Source organism: Piliocolobus tephrosceles, chromosome 9 (genome assembly GCF_002776525.5).
Source record: "Piliocolobus tephrosceles isolate RC106 chromosome 9, ASM277652v3, whole genome shotgun sequence".
Taxonomy (NCBI): domain Eukaryota; kingdom Metazoa; phylum Chordata; class Mammalia; order Primates; family Cercopithecidae; genus Piliocolobus; species Piliocolobus tephrosceles.
In genome coordinates, this window is record NC_045442.1 from 70,336,259 (window position 1) to 70,358,665 (window position 22,407).

Below are 22,407 nucleotides of genomic sequence, written 5' to 3' on the forward strand. Positions count from 1 at the left end.
TTTTCTTGAGACAGAGTTTCACTCTTGTCACCCAGACTGGAGTGCAATGGCGTGATCTTGTCTCACTGCAACCTCTGCCTCCTGGGTTCAAGCAGTTCTCCTGCCTCAGCCTCCCAAGTAACTGGGAATACAAGCATCTGCCACCATGCCCAGCTAATTTTTGTATTTTTTGTAGAGACGGTGTTTTACCATGTTGGCCAGGCTGGTCTCGAACTCCTGACCTCAGGTGATCCACTCACCTCGGCCTCCCAAAGTGCTGGGATTACAGGCGTGAGCTACCGCGCCCGGCAAGTAATCTTTTTAATAACTAAGAACACTGGAAAAACTAGAGGAGATTATTAGTAAAAAGTGTTCATTTTATTTTCCCATAATTATTGCTTGATTTCTTTTCACTAGTCAGGACTAAAAGATGGGAGATGTGGGACCTTTGAGTTTTGTTAGGTAGCATTTGCTTATGTATGTTTGCAACGAAAATGGAAACTTTAGGCCGGGCACAGTGGCTCATGCCTGTAATCCCAGCACTTTGGGAGGCCTCTGGAGTAGTTGGGACTACAGCTAGGTGCCACCACGCCCAGCTGATTTTTGTATTTTGAGTAGAGATGGGGTTTTACCATGTTGGCTAGGCTGGTCTCAAACTCCTGGTCTCAAGTGATCCACCCATCTTGGCCTCCCAAAGTGCTGGGATTACAGGCGTGCCTCCATACAGAAGAACCTCTTTTTTTTTTTGAGACAGAGTCTCGCTCTATCACCCAGGCTGGAGTGCAGTGGCACGATCTCGGCTCACTGCAAGCTCTGCCTCCCGGGTGCATGCCATTCTCCTGCCTCAGCCTCCTGAGTAGCTGGGACTATAGGCGCCTGCCACCACGCTAATTTTTTGTATTTTTAGTAGAGACGGGATTTCACTCTGTTAGCCAGGATGGTCTCGATCTCCTGACCTCATGATCCGCCCGCCTCAGCCTCCCAAAGTGCTGGGATTACAGCTGTGAGCCACTGTGTCCGGCCAGAAGAATTTGAGTTGAGGGGGAGGATGAAGTGTTTGCACATTGGAAGCTTAGTCATGGTATCTTCATAAATGGGGATCTGGTGAGCAAGACTGATCTGCTAACATTTATGTAGCCTGAACTGACAGACTGAGTCTCATGTTGGGTTAGAATAAATAGCTGCTGCCAAGGAAGCTTAACATTGGTTCTAAGGAAACTGTGTAGAATCAGATAAGCTTGCTTGACATCAGAACTTGACACTGACATGGTTCATCTGCTGCCTAGCCTATATGATTGTGTTCTCATTGATGCACATTTAAATTAATATTTTGGGCAATTGGTTAAAATTTTAACCTTTAGGCCCTAGAGGTTTCTCATGACTTTATAGATTATTTATGAAAAATGTTGTTGATGCACTTTAGAATTTAATCTGTGTTTTTTTCTGATTATAAAGGCAATACATAGTTGATTTAAAAAAAAAACTCTGGAAAAAGTATAGAAAAGGATTAAGAAGAAGATAAAAATCACCTGAAATTCTACTTCCCATGGTGTGTTTGCTTCCAGTTATTTTCTTAATGTGGATATACGTTTGGGAGAGAGTGGGATGTTTCCTCATTAGTGAAATAGCTGAGGCTTCAGTAAAATTTCACTTAACACTTATGATATTGAGATGTTTGCCTAATGCACTGTGCTAATTAAGGTTGTTTGTTTAATCAGGTGGTACAAACTCTGATGCCTTAGGAGCCAAATAAATAGGCAATGAGCGAATCAGGCCAGTTATAAAAGCATTGGAGAGTGATGGCAACCGTGGTTAATTGGAAAATGCCGGCCCTAACTAAAGAAGTTACTACCATCTTCAACTTACTGTTCTCACGTGGAAACAAGGGCTGATGTTACCAAATCTTCCTAATTGTCAAGAAAGTCCCAGAAGTCTGTTTCTTTCTTTTTTTTTTTTTTTTTGAGACGGAGTCTCGCTCTGTCGCCCAGGCTGGAGTGCGGTGGCCGGATCTCAGCTCACTGCAAGCTCCGCCTCCCAGGTTCCCGCCATTCTCCTGCCTCAGCCTCCCGAGTAGCTGGGACTACAGACGCCCGCCACCTCGCCCGGCTAGTTTTTTTTGTATTTTTTAGTAGAGACAGGGTTTCACCGTGTTAGCCAGGATGGTCTCGATCTCCTGACCTCGTGATCGGCCCAACTCGGCCTCCCAAAGTGCTGAGATTACAGGCTTGAGCCACCGCGCCCGGCCAAGTCTGTTTCTTTTTAATGTGAAATTTCCCACATTAAAAAATACTGTGCAGGTGAAACAAAATAGTCTGTGTGTTGCACTTGGCCCATACACTGGTATTTTTTGTCACTCCTGACATAAATGCTTCTCAATCTTTCTCATAGCTCTCACAAGAAGAGCACATTTATTAAAGAAAATGTTGGATAAGGAGTTTCTGAGAATGACTTCAGGAACTTTTCCCTCTGAGAGGGTTGCTTAGTATAGAAATGATAAACTCAGTTACACGAATCAGGTGGTGACATAAATGAGTAAAACGAATTGGGATTAAGATTATGAGTGTGGACATGGCGCAAATACCCTGTTTGGGACATTTGGGTTTCAGCAATGCTTTTCCCTGATGGAATGCAGATCCAAATTGCTGCCGGACCTTCTAATATTTAAGAGATGTCAGAAATTTGGATCTTTGTGAAATTTCTTGATTTTTAACCCATTTATGCATAGTGTTCCATTATTGGAACGCTAGGCTTGTGGGAGTTATTTATATCCTACTGCTCAAGGTCATTGCCAAGGTCTGATTTTTCACACAAAAAATTTGCAACTTCTGGCATAAATGGGTTAAAAATACTGTGTGGATCAAACAAAAACCATCCTTGTCCCAAATTCTACACAAAGTCCACTAATTTGCAGCTCCTGGCCTAGGTTACTGTTTCCTACATATGTCCTAGAAATCCTAATTCCATCATATATTAATAGGTGTAAAAAATAAGGAATTCTTGGTCAAATGAATTTGGAAAATAGAGGATTAAACAAAACTGAACACATTTCCTGACTGAAGGTTATCATAGATCCTCAATTATGCTAATGTGCCTTGTAAATTCCTAAGAAGATATAGCCCATTACCCTATATAGTTACAGTTAGGTCTCCATCTCCACTTGCTTCCCCCACCAACTCCCTTGTCTAGGGTAAGGGTGGCCTTTCTCCTGGTAAAGGTTAGTCTCTGTATCTCTCTCCAGATTCTTGCCCTGTCTCTTCAGGGATCTGACTTCAGAAGAAATCTGTTTCCTGCCTCTTTTCCTGTAGCCATCGGTGTGCTTGGTTTTCTCCAGTTTAAAAAAAATGACCACCTTTTCTTTTACCATACACAAAAATTGACTCCGAATGGATCACAGACCTAACTGTAAGAGCTAAAACTATAATAAATAAAATTCTTAGAATAAAACATGGGAGTAAATCTTCATGACCTCAGGTTAGATGAAGCCTTCTTAGGTGTTACACCAAACGCACAAGTAGCAAAAGACAACACAAAACAACGGGAAAAAAGCACAAGCAACCAAAATCATGAGCAACAAAAGAAGACAAGTTAGGCTATAATCCCAGCATTTTGGGAGGCCCCATGGGTAGATTACTTGAGCCCAGAAGTTCGAGACCAGCCTGGCCACCATGGTGAAACCCTGTCTCTACAAAAAAATACTAAAAATTAGCTGGGTGTGGCCGGGTGCGGTGGCTCACACCTGTAATTCCAGCACTTTGGAAGGCGGAGCCCGGCGGATCACCTGTTGTCAAGAGTTCCAGACTAGCCTGACTAACATGGAGAAACCCTATCTCTGCTAAAAACACAAAATTAGCTGGGCGTGGTGGCGCATTCCTGTAATCCCAGCTACTCCGGCGGCTGAGGCAGGAGAATCACTTGAACCTGGGAGGCAGAGGTTGCAGTGAGCCGAGATCATGCCATTGCACTCCAACCTGGGCAACAAGAGTGAAACTCCGTCTCAAAAAAAAAAAAAAAAAAGCCTGGTGTGGTTGTATACACCTGTACATCTAGCTACTCAGGGGGCTGAGGTGGGAGGACCATGTGGGCCCAAAGAGTTAGAGGCTGTCGTGAGCTATGATCATGCCAGTGCAGTCTAGTCTGGGCAACAGAGACTCCATCTCAGAATAAAAAAAAGAAAAGAAAAAGTCAAGCTATATTTTAGTCTTAAATTGGCCTTTATCAAAATTAAAAGCTTGTGCTGCAAAGGACACTATCAAGAAAGGGAAAGACAACCCACAGACTGGGAAAAATATTTGCAAAAGATAAATAACTCAAAATACTGGCAAGGAGCCAGGCACAGTGGTTCATGCCTATAATCCCAGCACTTTGGGAGGCCGAAGCAGGCAGATCACCTGAGGTCAGGAGTTCGAGACCTGCCTGGCCAACATGATGAAACCTGGTCTCTACCCAAAAAATACAAAAATTAGCCAGGCGTGGTGACTCATGCCTGTAGTCCCAGCTACTTGGGAGGCTGAAGCAGGAGAATTGCTTGAACCCAGGAGGCGGAGGTTGCAGTGAGCCCAGATTGCACCACTGCACCTCCGGCCTGGGTGACAGAGTAAGGCTCGGTCTCAAAAATAAATAAATAAATAAATAAATAAAATAAAAAATAAAAATTGGCAAGGGATTTGAATAGACATTTCTCAAAAGTAGATATATAAATTGTCAATAAACACATAAAAAGATGCTCAGCATCATTAGCCATCAGGTCAAAACCACAATGAGATACCACTTCACTAGGAGGGCTGTAATTAAAAAGATAATAACAAGTGTTGCCAGGGATGTTGAGAAGTTGGAACCCTCTCATGTAGCTGCTGCGAATGTTAAATGGTTTAGCCTCTTTGGAAAATAGCCTGGCATTTCCTCAAATGGTTAAACATAGAGATACCATATGACCCAGCAATTCAATACCTAGGTTTATAACCAAGAGAAATGAAATCATGTTCATATAAAACCTTGTACACTAATGTTTATAGCAGCATTATTCATAATAGCCAAAAAATGAAAACAACTCAGGTGTCCATCAAGTGATGAATGGACAGACAAAATGTGGTGTAACCATACAATGAAATATGATTTGGCAATAAAAAGAAATGAAGTACTGATTCATGGCACAGCATGAAAGAAGCTAGTCACTAAAGAGCACATCTTATATGATTCTATTTATATCAGATATTTAGAATAAGTAAATCTGTAGAGAAAAAGTAGATTAGTGATTACCTAAGACTAGGTGGTGGTGAGGAAGGGTTAGGGCTAAATGGGGGTGGTGTTGACTGCTAGTGGCACTAGGTCTCTTTTTGGAGTGATGAAAATGTTCACAAATCAATTGTGATGGTCGCACAACTCTGTGAATATCTTAATGACACCATTAACCTCTCTATGGCAGTTTACACTGTTGACTGTTCCTGAAACTCTTTTGGCTTTTATGACACAGTTCTACTGATCCCCCCTGCCCCTATCTCTGATATTTTCTTCCTAGCTCTTTTCACCAGCTTGTTCTTCCACCAGCTACTTATCTGTTGGTGGTGTTGGGTCATGATTTCATTCATTATCCATGGCTTTTAGAACATCTGATTTGCCCGTTACTTGTGAATCAATTTTTCTAGTCCAGGTAAGTGAACTGAGGAACCATCTTTTCTGTTGCTTATTGGACAACTCCCTCTGAATATCCCAGTGCTAATTAGTTTCCCTCTCAGATCTGATTTTCTTCCTATGTTACCAATTGACCCAGTCACTTGAGCCAGGGGCTGGGAGCCATCCTAGATTTCTCTCTCACCCTCCGCATGGAGTGTCATGTAGCTGCCTTTTTTACACCTGCCCTCTCATCTCCATTCACATTGCTGCTGCTTCTGCTACAGTTAATCTGTAGTTTATCTTTCACTAAGACTGTAAGTAAGCTCCGTGAGATCTGGGGCCATGTGTGTTTTCTTCATCACTGTCTGTAATGCTTGGTACATTGCATGTTATATAAGTAGTATTTATTGATTGAATAAATGAATTCACAAATGAACTTGTCTTCCTAGTTTTCTTTGTTCTGATCCATTCTTGCTGCTGAATTTTTCTGTTTGAAATGCAGACCTAACTGTCTTTTACTTAGAATAATTAAATAATTTCCCATTGCTTAGAGGATAAGTCTATTGCTTTGCATACAAGGCCCTTCATGATGTGGCCCCTTTCTGCTTTTCCAATTTCCTGTCCTTTCTGTACCTCCTCTCTACACAGTACCCCGTTTTCCAGCTGTTCATGAACTGGCCATTCTTTCCCATATCTTGCCCTATTAACTGGAAAGCCCTCTTTTTTTACCTTGAATCCTATCAGTTCTGGATAACTCTTATTCTGCCTTCCTAGAATTTATCTTCCTCTGTGAAACTTCCTGTACCTCACCTATGCAGAGCGGAAATTTGGATGTAACTCTACTAGAGCATGCATTACATTGCATTACATTATTTGTTTAAGCATTTGTCTGTGAACAAGGACTGAGTCTCACTTTTGTATCGCCATCACACGGTGACAGACAAAGTGCCTCCCACATGGGAAGTATTCATTAAGTGCTTGATTAAATGAATAAGAGTAGATGGAAATCAGAGTAGATTAGAGAGTTTCAGTTTTTCTGGATGTGGCCTCTTCAACACTGAACTCTGGCTGGCCATCTGTGAATGATGTACAAAGGATATCAGTGAGGGGTGGATGGATCACAAGTCCATCACCGCCCCAGAAAAACAATCAAAAACATTGCTGATGATGGGTCACATACATTATTATCCTTGTATGACTGAGGGCTGGTACTGGACACAGCTGCAATCAGAATGGTTGTTCAGTATAATGGATTGATTAGGCTAACTCTTATGCCATAAGACATTGATTTGAGCCACAGTAAGTACAGGCAAATGGGTACACATTCTTAATACTGGTCACAATCAGTTGGTCACAACCTATTGTCTAAATAATTAAATAATTAAGAACATCTTCCTACCACCTTTTTAATGTAATGCTCTTTAGTTATGACTTACACTATACAAATCAGTAACAAAAGTCTTCCCAGCTTTGTTTCGTCTTTCTGTTTTCTTGTACTTGGTCTAGCTAGAGGAGACATCTACATTAACATATTTTTCAGTCTAGGTAGTGACTTGAACCAGCCAAACTTTTTTTTTCCTCTCTTTTTTTTTGCTGGAAAGAAACCAAATCTCTCTACATTACTAAACCAAATCGAGTACATTGTGATGAAAGGAGTAATAATAACAACAGCAGAAGACAAAAGGCCTCTCACATAGAATTTTGAACTAAAGTCACATATTGAACAAAAGATATTTAAATTAACTACTGAACAAAGTAAGAACTCTTCAAAAGAAACAGGGCTTCCTGCCAAGCCCCCTAAAAATGCCCCCAGGCCTCTTATTCATTCACTACCATTATTTCAGTTTATGTCTAAAGATGTTTTATTTCTTATCTCATTCTCTTCCTACCACCTAGTGGACACATAGTTGGCACTTATTGCTTGTTTATTGAATTGAATGGAATCAAGCCCCAAGAGTTAAAGGCTATTCTCTGAAGAAGAAAATAAAAGAGAAATAATTTTGTCAGTGAATAGAACTAAAAAGTCTGAGTTTCTCTCAGCAGTGGAATAAAGTTAGGAAGGGATAACATGTACAATTAGCTCTCTGTATCTGTGGGTTCCACACTTGTGCATTTAACCAACTGTGGACTGAAAATATTCAGAAAACAAGGATGGTTGCATCTGTGTTGAACATGTACAGATTTTTTTTCCTTGTCTTTATTCCCTAAACAATACAGTATAACAACTATTTACATAGCATTTATATTATATTAGGTATTACAAATAATCCAGAGATAATTTAAAGTATGTGGGAGGATGTGTGTAGCTACATGCAAACGCTATGCTGTTTTATATAAGAGACGAGCATCTGTGGGTTTTGGTATTTGAAGCGGGTCATGGAACCAATTCTCCATAGATACCAAGAGACATGACTATATTTCTTATAAGGTTAGATTATTCCAAAAGGGTTGTTTTAAAATACCCAGAGAAACCTATTCAGACTATAACTAAGATCTGTTTGTTCTTTTCTCTGTTTTTGTTTTTTGTTTTTTTTAGATGGAGTTTTGCTCTTGTCACCCAGGCTGGAGTGCCATGGCACAATCTCGGCTCACTGCAACCTCTGTCTCCCGGGTTCAAGTGATACTCCTGCCTCAGCCTCCTGAGTAGTTGGGATTCCAGGCACCCGCCATCATGCCCAACAAATTTTTGTATATTTAGTAGAGACAGGGTTTCACCATGTTGGCCAGGCTGGTCTCAAACTTCTGATCTCAGGTGATCCACCCACCTCGGCCTCCCAAAGTGCTGGGTTACAGGCGTGAGTCACTGTGCCCAGCTGCTCTGTTTTTTTTTTTTTTTTTTTTTAGCCCTTTAATCCATAGGGCTTTTTTCAGAAGGAATCAGATTTATTTTAAGGCATTAAAAAATCAGGCATCAGACAGGTGTGGTGGCATGCACCCGTACTCCCAGCTACTTGGGAGGCTGAGGTGGAAGGATTCCTTGACCCCAGCAGTTCAAGGAACTGGGCAATATAGCAATACCCCATCTTAAAAAAAAAAAATTAAAAAAGAAGCATTTGTTGATTCTTACTGACCTGTTTGCAAAGTTGTAGTCTATATTGGGAATCATGTTTCCCCATACTAAGCTGACCTCCAAGAATAACATTTTCCCACCAGCCATGAAGATTCCTGTTAGTTAACATAAGTCATTTTGTGAATTAATCCCTTTCTTGTTTGTTCTACTCTATTTTTTTTTTTTTTTTGAGACTGAGTCTCGCTCTGTTGCCCAGGCTGGAGTGCAGTGGCATGATCTTGGATCACTGCAAGCTCCGCCTCCCGGTTTCATGCCATTCTCCTGCCTCAGCCCCTTGAGTAGCTGGGACTACAGGCATCGCCACCACACCTGGAAAATTTTTTGTATTTTTAGTCGAGATGGGTTTTCACTGTGTTAGCCAGGATGGTCTCGATCTACTGACCTTGTGTTCTGCCTGCCTCGGCCTCCTAAAGTGCTGGGATTACAGGCGTGTGTGAGCCACTGTGCCTGGCCGTTTTACTCTATTTTTATTTGGAAAAGTTGGGTGCTATGGAAATTTTCTGTTTTGATGGTGACAGGAGAGGACAGGAAAATGCATTTTCTGTCATCAATAGATTAATGGCTTAAAAATAAAAGATTTGTCTTTGGTTCTCCTAGACAGGTTTTGCCAGTTGTTCCCAAACACGATATACCTTTCTGCTTCTGTAGATCTTTAGAAACTGGTTCTTTGGAAGTTCTCGACTTGTTACTTCGGTGTTAGAACACTGAATTGTAAAGATCTAGAACAGAGGATGACAATCTTTGAATAAATGGGCCGGTCAAGGTAACATAATCCTCTCTGCCTTCACTTAGCATACAAAGTCCTTCCTGAACTAACTGAGCTTTCCTTTCTAGCCTCATTTCCTCTGTTGAAGCCACACCAGCCTGTCTTTCTAGTCCTGGCCTCCTTGTACTCGCATATCTGACTGACCTTCTTTGCCTGTGGTCCTCTTTTTGGTTGGGCTGCCTGATTATTCTCTACTGGGCAGCTTCTCCTTTCCAGGCCTGGCTCCTTTCTTCTAAAAGACCACATAGCAAAGGCATAAATGAAGGTTAATTTAGTAGCTGTGTGAAGAATGAATTGGAAGGAAGAGTCTGGAGCAACGAGACCAATTTTAGGAGACAGTGAAGGTCTCATGGATCTGTGCTGCCTGATATGGTAGCCACTAGCCGCATGTGACAATTAAAATGAAATAAAGGTAAAAATTCAGTTCTTCAGTTATACTGGCCACATTTCTTTCTTTCTTTCGTTTTTTTTTTTGAGACGGAGTTTTGCTCTGTCATCTAGGCTGTAGTGCAGTGGTGCAATCTCAGCTCACTGCAGCCTCCGCCTCCCAGGTTCAAGCAATTCTCCTGCCTCAGCCTCTCGAGTAGCTGGGATTACAGGCGCCTGCCACACGCCCGGCTAATTTTTGTATTTTTAGTAGAGACGGGATTTCGCCATGTTGACCAGGGTGGTCTTGAAATCCTGACGTCAGGTGATCCAACCGCCTTGGCCTCCCGAAGTGCTGGGATTACAGGCATGAGCCACTGGACCCCGCCTATGCTGGGAACATTTCAAGTGGTCAATACTCACATGTGGCTAATGGGTACTGTATTGGGTGGCACAGATTAAATAGAATATTTCCATCATAACAGAAAATTCTTTGGACAGCACTGCCAAAAATCAATTCCCCAAGAAAAAATGGCGTTCATTCTACATAGTCATGTTTTATGTGTTGTACCTTAAAAATAGTGCCATTCATTGTCCCTAATCTAATTCTAGGCAGAGTGTATTGAGCAGTTATGAATACTATTGCTTCAAGTATGAATGCAGCTTAGAATAACAAAATCACATTTAGTGTTTATCACTTAAGTATTCAAAAATAGCATTTAAATAAATGCCCTTGAATATATTTTTAATTATTTATCTTTCCTTACCTACTCCTACTCTTACAAAGAGGCGTCAATTAATTACATGCCATTCAGTTTTTAGTAATTACCTCTACTGGGGTCAGAATATTTGCTATTTGCAAAACTGTTTTAATGTTTTTGTCTGGTATAGCCATGATTGCTTTATCTTTGGATAATAACTGTTTGTCATATATCAGCCTTCTAGCATTGCTGCCTTTGAAGGCTTTTTATTTCATTGATTTAGAAGTGATTTTTTTCTTTTTTCCTTTTTTTGAAGTGGCGTTTTGCTCTTGTCGCCCAGGCTGGAGTACAGTGGCGCGATCTTGGCTCACTGTAACCTCCGCCTCCCAGGTTAAAGTGATTCTCTTGCATCAGCCTCCAGAATAGCTGGGATTATAGGCATCTGCCACCATGCCCAGCTAATTTTTGTATTTTTAGTAGAGACAGGGTTTCACCATGTTGGCCAGTCTTGGTTGCGAACTCCTGACCTCAGGTGACCCACCCGCCTCGGACTCCCAAAGTGCTGGGATTTATAGGCATAAGCCACCATGCCTGGCCACATGGTTTTATTTCTTTACCTCAGTGTAGTCTTCATCCCCCACCCCACCCAGTCTAAGAGCAAGTCCTAATAATAGTTCTTCCTTCAAAAGGTAACACAATTCTGTTCTTTTCTCCATTTCTATTTTCACTACTTAAGTGATCCTCCCATCTCAGCCTCCCAAGCAGCTGGGACCACAGGTGTGAGCTACCACACCCGACTAATTTTTTGTAGAGACAGGGTCTCACTGTGTTGCCCAGGCTGGTCCCAAACTCCTGGTTTCAAGTAATCCTCTCACCTCGGTCTTCCAAAGTGCTGGGAATAAGTGTGCACCACTGTGCCGGCCAGGATTTTTCTTTTTCTTACTCCGTTTTTTTTTTTTTTTCCTTTAAACTCAGTCAAAAGTTACATGGTTAGCCGGGCGCGGTGGCTCACGCCTGTAATCCCACCACTTTGGGAGGCCAAGGAGGGCGGATCACGAGGTCAGGAGATAGAGACCATCCTGGCCAACATGGTGAAACCCCGTCTCTACTAAAAATACAAAAATTAGCCAGGCATGGTGGCGGGCGCACCTGTAATCCCAGCTACTCGGGAGGCTGAGGCAGGAGAATGGCGTGAACCCGGGAGGCGGAGCTTGTAGTGATCTGAGATCCGGCCACTGCACTCCAGCCTGGGCGACAGAGCGAGACTCTGTCTCAAAAAAAAAAAAAAAAAAAAAGTTACATGGTTAAATAGTAGGACTGACATATTTCACTTAGTAGTGAAAATAGAAATGGAGTAAGTAACTTAAGGTTACTTAGGTCACTACTATCACTCTCCCGGCTGACTGCAGTAGCCTCCCTGCAATCATCTAGGAGAGTGATACTGGTTACCCTGCTTTCCCCTCACCCCCTAAAAATAGGCAAAATGACCTTTTAAAAAGAAAATCAGGCCAGGCATGGTGGCTCATGACCATAATTCCAGCAGTTTGGGAGACCAAGGCAGGAGGATCGCTGGAGCATGGGAGTTTGAGACCAGTCTGGGAAACATAGTGTGAGACCCTATCTCTACAAAAGAAAAAAAAAAATTAGCTAGGCATGGTGTGGCTCATGCCTGGAGTCCTAGCTGCTCCGGACGGAGGATCTCTTGAGCCCCGAATCACTTGAGCTATGATTGCGCCACTGCACTCAAGTCTGGGCTATGGAGCCAGATCATGTCTCTCAAAAAAAAAGAAAAAAAAAAAGAAAAGAAAAAGTCAGATTAATCTTTTGTTTAGAACTCCTGCCTCCTATTATACTGATAAACGATTCCAAATATTTCAAGCTGGCCTAAAAGGCTCTTTATGATCTGGCCCTTGCCTTCTTACCCAGCCTCATCACCACACCACACTTCCCTCCCTCCCTGAACTTCAGCCACTCTGGCCTCTTTCCAGTTCCTGAAATACATGCAGTCTTTTCCTAGGTTAGGGCCTTTTTCTGGCTACTCCTCCTGGATTGTTCTTGCCTAGCTCTTTCATGAGTGGCTCCTTCTTAGTTTCAAAGTCTCAGCTCCAATGTTGCTTCTTTGTCTACTCTTTCCAAAGTAGGCTCCTCTGTTTCCAGCCTGTACTCTTTATAGCATCATTTTTACCATTATCTGGAATCATACTTGTTTATTTACTTGACTCTCTGTCTCTCCCTACTAGACTATAAGTTCCATGAAAGCAGGAAACTTATTTTTATTCTCTATCTCTACTACCTAAACAGTACCTGGTACATATTGTTGTGCTAAAAACAATGTTTAATAACACTGAGTAACTTACTATTTTCTAAGGGGATATAAGAGGAACTCACCTAGTTCTCCCTCCCACCCTTGCTCTCTGTGTCTGTGTCCCTCCTTCTCCCCGCATATATAAAAGGAATCTCTCTGTGTCTTAAATGTGAATATCTTTCTAGGCCCTTTATACTGAATGTGAACCAGTGACTTTGTGGCTGAACTTCGTCTTTTACTTCATGAAATCATGGCCACAGCTTTTTAAATGGTTGGTTTCAGTTGGAAAACATAGTGAACAATACATCTGGAAATATTCTGTCATGTTTTGAGCTGAGAAACTCTAGAGAACCAGCTGCTGATTTAAAAGCCTTTTATTATGATACAGACAGTCTATTGTCTACAGAAGCACTGGCTGTTACACAGTGGTAGATACGTGTTACTTTTTCTAGCTATTAACTTGAGAGAAAAAACTTGTATTCATAATTTATGCATGAATTATATTCTCTGAGAATAGTTTATTGTGTTATTTTCTTTAGCTGATTTACTGTGCATTTAGAGAATTTTTGATACAGGGTCTTGCCCTGTTCAGGCTGGAGTGCAGTGGTGTAAAACACTGCTCACCACAGCCTCGACCTCCTGGGCTTAAGTGATCCTCCCATCTCAGTCTCCCAAGCAGCTGGGACCACAGGTGTGAGTCACCACACCCGACTAATTTTTTGTAGAGATGGGGTCTCACTGTGTTGCCCAGGCTGGTCCCAAACTCCTGGTTTCAAGTAATCCTCTCACCTCGGTCTTCCAAAGTGCCGGGAATAATAAGTGTGCACCACTGTGCTGGCCAGGGTTTTTCTTACTCCATTTTTTTTTCCTTAAATTCAATCAAAAGTTACATGGTTAAATAGTAGGACTGACATATTTTGCATTCTGGGGTTTTTTAATTTCACAGATTTCTACATTAAAATATGGTTTATAATTATGATTTAGTACTCCTAGGTGGCTTTATATTGTTAAAATGGATGAATTTCGCCATTTACTATATTAAAGTTTACTCTTAATATTTTATAATACATGAATATAGTGGAAGAAAAATTGACATTCAAGACCTGCACAGAGATAATTTTGAAGAAAGTGAATATGTGTTATGATTAGTGGTATAATACATACATAATTTGTTGTGTGACATTTAATATTTTGATAATTTAAGAAAATTTCTGACCATTACTATTTGGCAGATTTATATAAAATGACAGATAATTATGTACTAAGATTATTAGGTAGGAAATAATTACAACTAAATAACTTAGGCTGGGAGTGGTAGCTCATGCCTGTAATCCCAGCACTTTGGGAGGCCAAGGTGAGTGGATCACTTGAGGTCAGGAGTTCGAGACCAGCCTGGCCAACATGGTGAAACCCCATCTCTACTAAAAATCCAAAAAAAAAAAAAAAAAAAAAAAAAATTAGCTGGGTGTGGTGGCACATGCCTGTAGTCCCAGCTACTTGGGATGCTGAGGCACGAGAATCACTTGAACCTGGGAGGCCAAGGTTTCAGTGAGCCGAGACTGTACCACTGTGCTTCAGCCTGGGTGATAGAGTGAGACTATTTCAAAAACACAAACAAACAAAAAATAACAAAACAGCTTACAGTAACATTTTTGTGTTTTTAAATTACAAAAATTACTTTAAAATTTACATTTCAGGAAATTAGAAAATAGGATATGCAAATACAAATTCGCTCAATTTCCTAAGCATTAGTACAACCACTGGAATATTTTAAAAATATTCTTTCAGTGTTGTTGCTTTATTATACATGCAGGGTTTTTTTTTTTTTGGTGTTGTACTCATAATGTACTTGTTATTTATATTTCTTCTTTTAAGTGAAATATAATGTCATAAACATTTTCCCATAATGCTAAGTTTTTATAACCATTGTTTTAATGGCCCCATAGTACTCAACCTAACAATATATCTTAATTTACTTAACTATTCCCCTTTGTTGGAGGAGTTATTTATGAAGTGTTTTAGCTTTTCTAACTATCATCATAGTGAATAATTTTGTGAATATTGTTTTTATTACCACGTTTGGTATTACTGCTTATAAGGTATATTATCAAAAGTGGAATTTCTAGGTATGACTTTTTTTATGTCTCCTAACACATTCTAACAAATGATTTTCCAAAGAGAATATGTCAGTTTATATCACCACCTGCAGGGTGTAAAACTATCTATTCCATTGTTGCATTCAGCATTATATATTCTTTCTTTTTAACTTGCACTATAATTAGGGAAAAATATCATGTTGTTTTAATTTCAGTTTTTTTGATTACTAGTAAAAGTTGTATATTTTCATGTTTGGTTTCTAGTGTCAGAATCATAATAGTTTCAAATATTTTCCCCAGTTCCAATAACTTTATTTTTTTTCTATATAGATGTTTTTGTCTGTCTAACTTGATTCATATACATCAGGTAACATGTTAGAGATGTGGCAGAGTTTTTTGGCTAAACACACACACATGTATTCTCAATGATGAATTTCTCCTATTATGCTCAATAATGCTTTCAAATTAGTTACTCTGGAGGAGTAATACAACATTATGTTTGTATTCTATATTGTTATTCTGGTATATTGTGAAAGCATATTATGTGAGTAATCCTAAAAAATTTTTTAAATCCAGAAATCTCCCTTAAATCTAGAAATTTTAATGATTGTGTTTAAGTATATGTTTCAAATATGCTTAAGTAATAGTTTTTTAAGGTCTGAGAATTTATATTTGAATTATGAATTTTTTTTTCCTCTTGTAGGTTGGAAAAGAGACTGTTCAAACCACTGAGGATCAGATTTTGAAGAGAGATATGCCACCAGCATTTATTAAGTGAGTAATTAAAATATTCTTCTGTTGCTAAGCAAAATAATGCTCTTGTTAGGAAGAAAAAGTAGCTGATTTCAGTAACAACTTTTTTTTTTGGTATAAAACTTTTGTTTACAATTGAAATTTCAACTTTTTTGTCTTCTTTTTAAAAAACACTTCATTTTAGTCTTTGATATTAGGCATTTTTGACATAATAATTTTTTTTTCTTTTTTTTGAGATGGAGTTTCACCCTCGTCACCCAGGGAGGAGTGCAATGGCGCGATGTCAGCTCACTGCAACTCTGCCTCTTGGGTTCAAATGATTTGCCTGTCTCAGCCTCCGGAATAGCTTGGATTATAGGCACGTGCCACCATGTCTGGCTAACTGTACCTGGCCAATTTTTGACATAAGACATAAGACCATGACTTTTGAGTTTTTCTTTCTAGGATGAAAAGTATTAAAGACCTGTTGTGACTATAGCATGCATGAATCTGCATTGTATACTAGGCACCTTTGCTTGGAGATAAGGGAATAATGGTAGATATAAACTTTAAAAAAATATTGTTTTGGCCAGGCACGGTGTCTCATGCCTGTAATCCTAACACTTTGGGAGGCCGAGGCAGGTGGGTCACCTGAGGTCAGGAGATCGAGACCTTCCTGGCTAACATGGTGAAACCCCATCTCTACTAAAAGTACAGAAAAAAAATTAGTCAAATGTGGTGGCGGGTGCCTGTAGTCCCAGCTACTCGGGAGGCTGAGGCAGGAGAATGGCGTGAACTCAGAGGGCAGAGCTTGCAGTGAGTGGAGATCACACCACTGCACTCCAGCTTGGGTGACAGAGGGAGACTCTGTCTCAAAAAAAAAAAAAATTTATTGTTTCATATTTTCAGTTACGTTTTAAATTTAAGTTATATTTATATATCTCCTAGTACTCCTAAAAATAATTTCCAGGCTTTTTGGGCTATTCTACATAAAACAAGCAGACATACTAATTTTTGAATACTTAAAACTTTTTAGGTTCTTATATTGTCTTTGATTAGTGGTTTTGTTCTATATGGCAGTCAAGTTGTAAGCAAAAGTAAAAGCTGATGTATAGGACAAAAAAAGTAGAACTCATAGAAGTTAGTAAGAATAGCATAAGACTTTTCAAAAAGAAGGTGTGTGAAGGACTTGAATAGCACCTCAAAAGAGGAAATGTAAGTGGCCAATATTTTATCTCAGTCATCAGAGAAGTGCAAATTATTCTATTATACACCCTAAATTAAGAAGCCTGATAATATCAGTTGTTGATAAGATATGGAGCAACTGGAATGTTCTTACACTGCTTTGGGAATGTAAATTGGTGCAGCCACTTTGGAAAACAATTTGACATTAGTAAAGTAGAGGATAAGCAGTTCCACTCCTAGGTATGTTCCCTAAAGATACTTGTCCACATGCACACCAGCATCCATATAAAAAACATTTCTATCAGCATTGTTCATGATGACTCCACTGGTCTATCTAGAGTAGAATGGGTAAAAATAATCATGGTATAGTCAGAAATTGTAATATTAATCAGTAATGAAAAGGAATGAGGAATTTTCGCTTAAAAATGGTTAATTTTATGCTGTATGAGTTTCATTTCAATTGAAAAAAACAATGAGGCCGGGTGCGGTGGCTCACACCTGTAATCCCAGCACTTTGGGAGGCCGAGGAGGGAAGATCACTTGAGCCTAGGAGTTTGAGACCAGCCTGGGCAATGTAGTGAAAACTCCTCTCTACAAAACATTAACTGCATGTGGTAGTGTGAGCCGGTAGTCCCAGCCACCCAGGAGGCTGAAGTGGGAGGATCACCTGAGCTGGGGAAGTTGAGGATGCAGTGAGCTGTGACTGCACCACTGCACTCCAGCTTGGGTGACAGAGTGAAACCCTGTATCTAAAAATAAATAAATAAATAAAAAGACAAAAAAAGTGGAATGAATGAATCTCAAAAATAATTGAGGGAAATGAAAGTCAGACAGATAGATAGATAGATAGATAGATAGATAGATAGATAGATAGATAGATATGTAGGTTCCACTTATTTAAAGTTCAAAAATGGCCAGGTGTGGTGACTCACACCTGTAATCCCAGTACTTTGGGAGGCCAAGGCAGGTGGATCACTTGAGGTCAGGAGTTCAAGACCAGCCTGGCCAACATGGTGAAACCCCATCTATACTAAAAATATGAAAATTAGCCGGGTGCGGTGGCTCAAGCCTGTAATCCCAGCACTTTGGGAGGCCGAGGCGGGTGGATCACGAGGTCAGGAGATCAAGACCATCCTGGCTAACACGGTGAAACCCCGTCGCTACTAAAAAATACAAAAAACTAGCCGGGCGAGGTGGCGGGCGCCTGTAGTCCCAGCTACTCGGGAGGCTGAGGCAGGAGAATGGCATGAACCCGGGAGGCGGAGCTTGCAGTGAGCTGAGATCCGGCCACTGCACTCCAGCCTGGGCGACAGAGCGAGACTCCGTCTCAGAAAAAAAAAAAAACAAAAAACAAAAAAAACAAAAAAAAAAAGAAAATTAGCTGGGCGTGGTGGTTCACACCTGTAATCCCAGCTACTTGGGAGGCTGAGATGGGAGAATTGCTTGAACCCAGGAGGTGGAGGTTGCAGTGAGCCGAGATCAAGCAACTGTACTCCAGCCTGGGTGACAGAGTGAGACCCTGTCTGAAAAAAAAAAAAAAAGTTCAAAAACATGCAGAAATAAACTATGTTGTTTAGACATGCCTATTTATATGGTAAAAACATGAAGATGAGTAAGGAATAATGGTCACTACAGCCAGGGTAGGTACTCTCTCTGGGAGGGAGGAAGAGGTTTATACTAGGGAGAAGTACACAGGGGCATCTAAAAGTGGTAATAATGTTCTATTTTTGATTTAAGTGATGAGTTACATGGGTGGTTGTTTTATATTTATTCATTATATTATACATATGTTTATTTTCTCTATGTATGTTATATATCACAACTTTAAATAAAGCTAAAAGTGTTCCTTTATTTTTATCCTCCTTATGTTCTATTATTTTCATTCAACAGATGTAAGATTATCACCCATATTGAAGTCTTCTTATTTCTAACTAACTTGAGTGGGTGCTTTATGCAACCGTGTTTCTGTTAATTCCATAAAATGTCTTCATGTGTCAGGAAGTAAGGTGCTAAAAGCATCTTTTTTTTTTTTCTGTAGAGCCTATTTTGTGGGAGTATCTTTTTTGTCCTACCTTCTCTGGACTTGGTGATCTCAAGGTTTCTTCTAGCTCTGACCAACAGGAGCCTATTTTGTTCACATGCCATTTGATCAGCCTGGTTTTATATATATATATTTGAGGCAGGCTCTTACTCTGTCTCGCAGGTTGAAGTGCAATGGTGCAATCATGGCTCACTGCAGCTTCGATCTCCCAGGCTTAAGTGATTCTCCTGCCCCAGCCTCCTGAGTAGCTGAGACTACAGGTGTGTGCCACCATGCCCAGACAATTGTTAAATCATTTGTAGAGGCAAGGTCTCCCTGTTGCCCAGGCTGGTCTTGAACTCCTGGGCTCAAGCGATCCTCCTGCATTGGCCTCTCAAAGTGTTGGGAGTACAGACACGAGCCACTGTGCCCTGGTCTTAGGCTGTTAATATTAAGAGGAATCTTATGCTGTCAACTAAACATATTATAATTAAACTTGCATTTACCTTGCATTGAAAACATAGCTCTAGCTTGTAGCAAGTTGCCGCTCACACCTTGGAAGGTACAGAGCATGGGGAATGAGTGAGTAGGGATTTCACTATCAGGTAGGTAGTTCGACTAGAAGACCCTGCAAACAGTTGCTTCCAACCATGACATTCTAGTCTATGAATATGATTTGACAGGTAAATGGATTTTGTCAGGAAACTTATTTTTGCTAATCCCCAGAGACATATGCTGAAATATACTATGTGCTCTCACAGGCTTCCTTGGGGACTTAGAAAAATTAAAAATGAGCACACCCTAGTTGTGATAAAAATTTCAAAAAATTTGGTCACTTTAAAATAAAATAAAACTTCATTTATCACCCTGTGTGGTAACTAGGGCATCAACCCCTTACTCTAATAATTGGTAATTTAAAGGAAATTAAGCATTTATCTTGCCTTTCCTGTACAAAATTTTTAGAGTAGCCCAATAGCCCTAGTTGTAAGGTGAATTCTAACCAATAAATGTGGAAGACATGACAGAATTAAAAATCATTGATCACTGGGCATGGTGGCTCACACCTGTAATCTCAGCACTTTGGGAAGCTGAGGCAGGCGGATCACCTGAGGTCAGGAGTTCAAGACCAGCCTGACCAACATGGAGAAACCCCATCTCTATAAAAATACAAAATTAGCCAGGCATGGTGGCCGCATGCCTGTAATCCCAGCTACTCAGGAGGCTGAGGCAGGAGAATCGCTTGAACCTGGAAAGCGGAGGTTGCGGTGAGCCGAGATCACACACCATTGCACCCCAGCCTGGGCAACAAGAGCGAAACTCTATCATTGATCATGTAATTGTTGACTTAGGTAAGGATAGTCAGTGGATGAAACCATTCAGAAGTTTGAACTTTTATTTTGCCATGGGGGAAAACTCTGGTCTCCATGGTTAATCAGGGAAAAGTCATGTGTTATGACCAACTGAAAACTTTTCTGAGCAGTTTTTAAAAAGTATATAATTTAATATGCCACACTTTGAAATGTTACTTGAAAATAGCCTTGAGTACAAACAACAGTATGGCTGTGGTTGTCCAACAAATTTGGGGGCAAATAAATATTCTATAATTGAAAACATGGTGGAGGACTAGGCATGATGGCTCACACTTGTAGTCCCTGCACTTTGGGAGGCCAAGGTGGGAAGATTGCTTAAACCCAGAAGGTCAAGGCTGCAGTGAACTGTCGTCATGCCACTGCACTCCAGCCTGGAGTGAGACCCTGTCTAAAACAAAACAAAATAAACCGTGATGGATTTTCATGCTTTGCTTTTCTTGTTTTTCTATAGAATGCAAAATGAAGCAGAAAATAGTAAGTCTTGACTTGGAAAAGACAGGGATAGGGAGGGGGGAAACAGATGGAAGCAATTAATGACATCCTTGGAACTACTGAGTAGGACGTTCTTTTGAGCTGCTTGGTTGATGTTTAGAAATTTCTAGGGCATGACCGACTGAAACTTCCTCTGTAGTCTACTTTTGCAAGGATTTCTCAAGTGACTGCTTAAGCAACACTAAAGGCTAAAATATTTAAAAATTTATTGTTAGATCAGTCTGTACTCCTAGAATGTTAAGATGTCAAGGCTAGAGAAAACAAGATACTTGGCCTGTAGATAGATTTATACCTAAGCTATCTGATATATATTTAAAGATTTTTCAGGGAAAGATATGATACTTTTAGGATTTGGGAATCTCAAGATCCTATCATAGTCTATTTGTGTGATTTACAATTAAAGGCATATTGAAAAATGGGTTTAATACGTTTAAAATGATGTAATTGTCGATGAGGAACTTCCAGTGCTCATGCAATTCCTTATTGTAAATGTGAGAACCATTTTATATAGAACAAGATTTGCATGGTCACAGCCTTTCTCTTGGGTGGAGCAAAAGTTATTTGATCCCTGGCTGCACTGGCAGATAGAGCTCACAATTTGCTAATTTTACCCAAGATTGCAGTAATAGCCACGGTGTTGCATAAGAGGTGTAGGGTTGCATGGCAATTGCCATGGAAACTGCCCAGACTGTCATAAACTTCAGGAGTGCAGCAGCTATGCTGCATTGTTGAAATATTGGTTAGACTAACCTTATAACCCTGTAAGAAATCATTTTTTCCTGGCTGAGTCCGGTGGCTGACGCCTGTAATCCCAGCACTTTGGGAGGCTGAGGCAGGTGGATCACTTGAGGTCAAGAGTTCAAAACCAGCCTGGCCAACATGGTGAAACCCGTCTCTACTAAAAATTCAAAATTAGCTGGGCGTGATGGCACATGCCTGTAATCCCAGCTACTTGGGAGGCTGAGGTAGGAGAATCACTTGAACCCGGGTGGTAGAGGTTGCAGTGAGCTGAGATGATGCCATGCATTCCAGCCTGGGTGACGAGAGCGAAACTCTGTCTCAAAAAAAAAAAAAAAAAAAAAAAAGAAATCATTTGTTCCTTTTGAGACTGTCAGCAAGGGAGTCAGCTACTGTACTCCATGTTTACATTTTGTATCACTGTCAGTTGTCATTTTCTTCTTTGTCATCATCATCATCAGACTGCTGTGGCAGTAATGTTTTATGTATAATTGATTAATGGGCTAGATATGTTCCTTGGTTAATTATTTACTGATTGCCTTCTATGTGCCTAGTGTGCTAAGTGCTGTTTATAGAATAGTAGTTCTTACCAGTGTGTAATGAATGGTCACTTGTGAGATATATTGCAAATAATATGTTAACAGTAATAAAGTGCCAGAGGGTACTAATGTATTGCTTAAAAAAAAAAACTGAATTGAGAGGCCGGGCGCACTGGCTCATGCCTGTAATCCCAGCACTTTGGGAGGTCGAGGCTGGGGGATCACGAGGTCAGGAGAGCGAGACCATGGTGAAACCCTGGCTCTACTAAAAATACAAAAAATTAGCCGGGCGCAGTGATGGGCTCCTGTAGTCTCAGCTACTCGGGAGGCTGAGGCAGGAGAATGGCGTGAACCCGGGAGGTGGAGTTTGCAGTGAGCCAAGATCGTACCACTGCACTCCAGCCTGGGTGACAGAGCGAGACTCCATCTCAAAAAAAA

At 40.5% G+C, this 22,407-nt stretch overlaps 1 protein-coding gene across 2 annotated transcripts in view; it reads left to right on the forward strand.

Annotated features, from left to right (window-relative positions):
• Positions 1-22,407, forward strand: part of VCL (vinculin) — a 125,867-nt gene that overhangs the window by 32,847 nt on the left and 70,613 nt on the right. For both annotated transcript variants that reach the window (XM_023204903.1, XM_023204902.1), the window contains exon 2: positions 15,597-15,667. In XM_023204903.1, the coding sequence (XP_023060671.1) occupies positions 15,597-15,667 (71 nt within the window). The remainder of the gene's footprint in view (positions 1-15,596; positions 15,668-22,407) is intronic.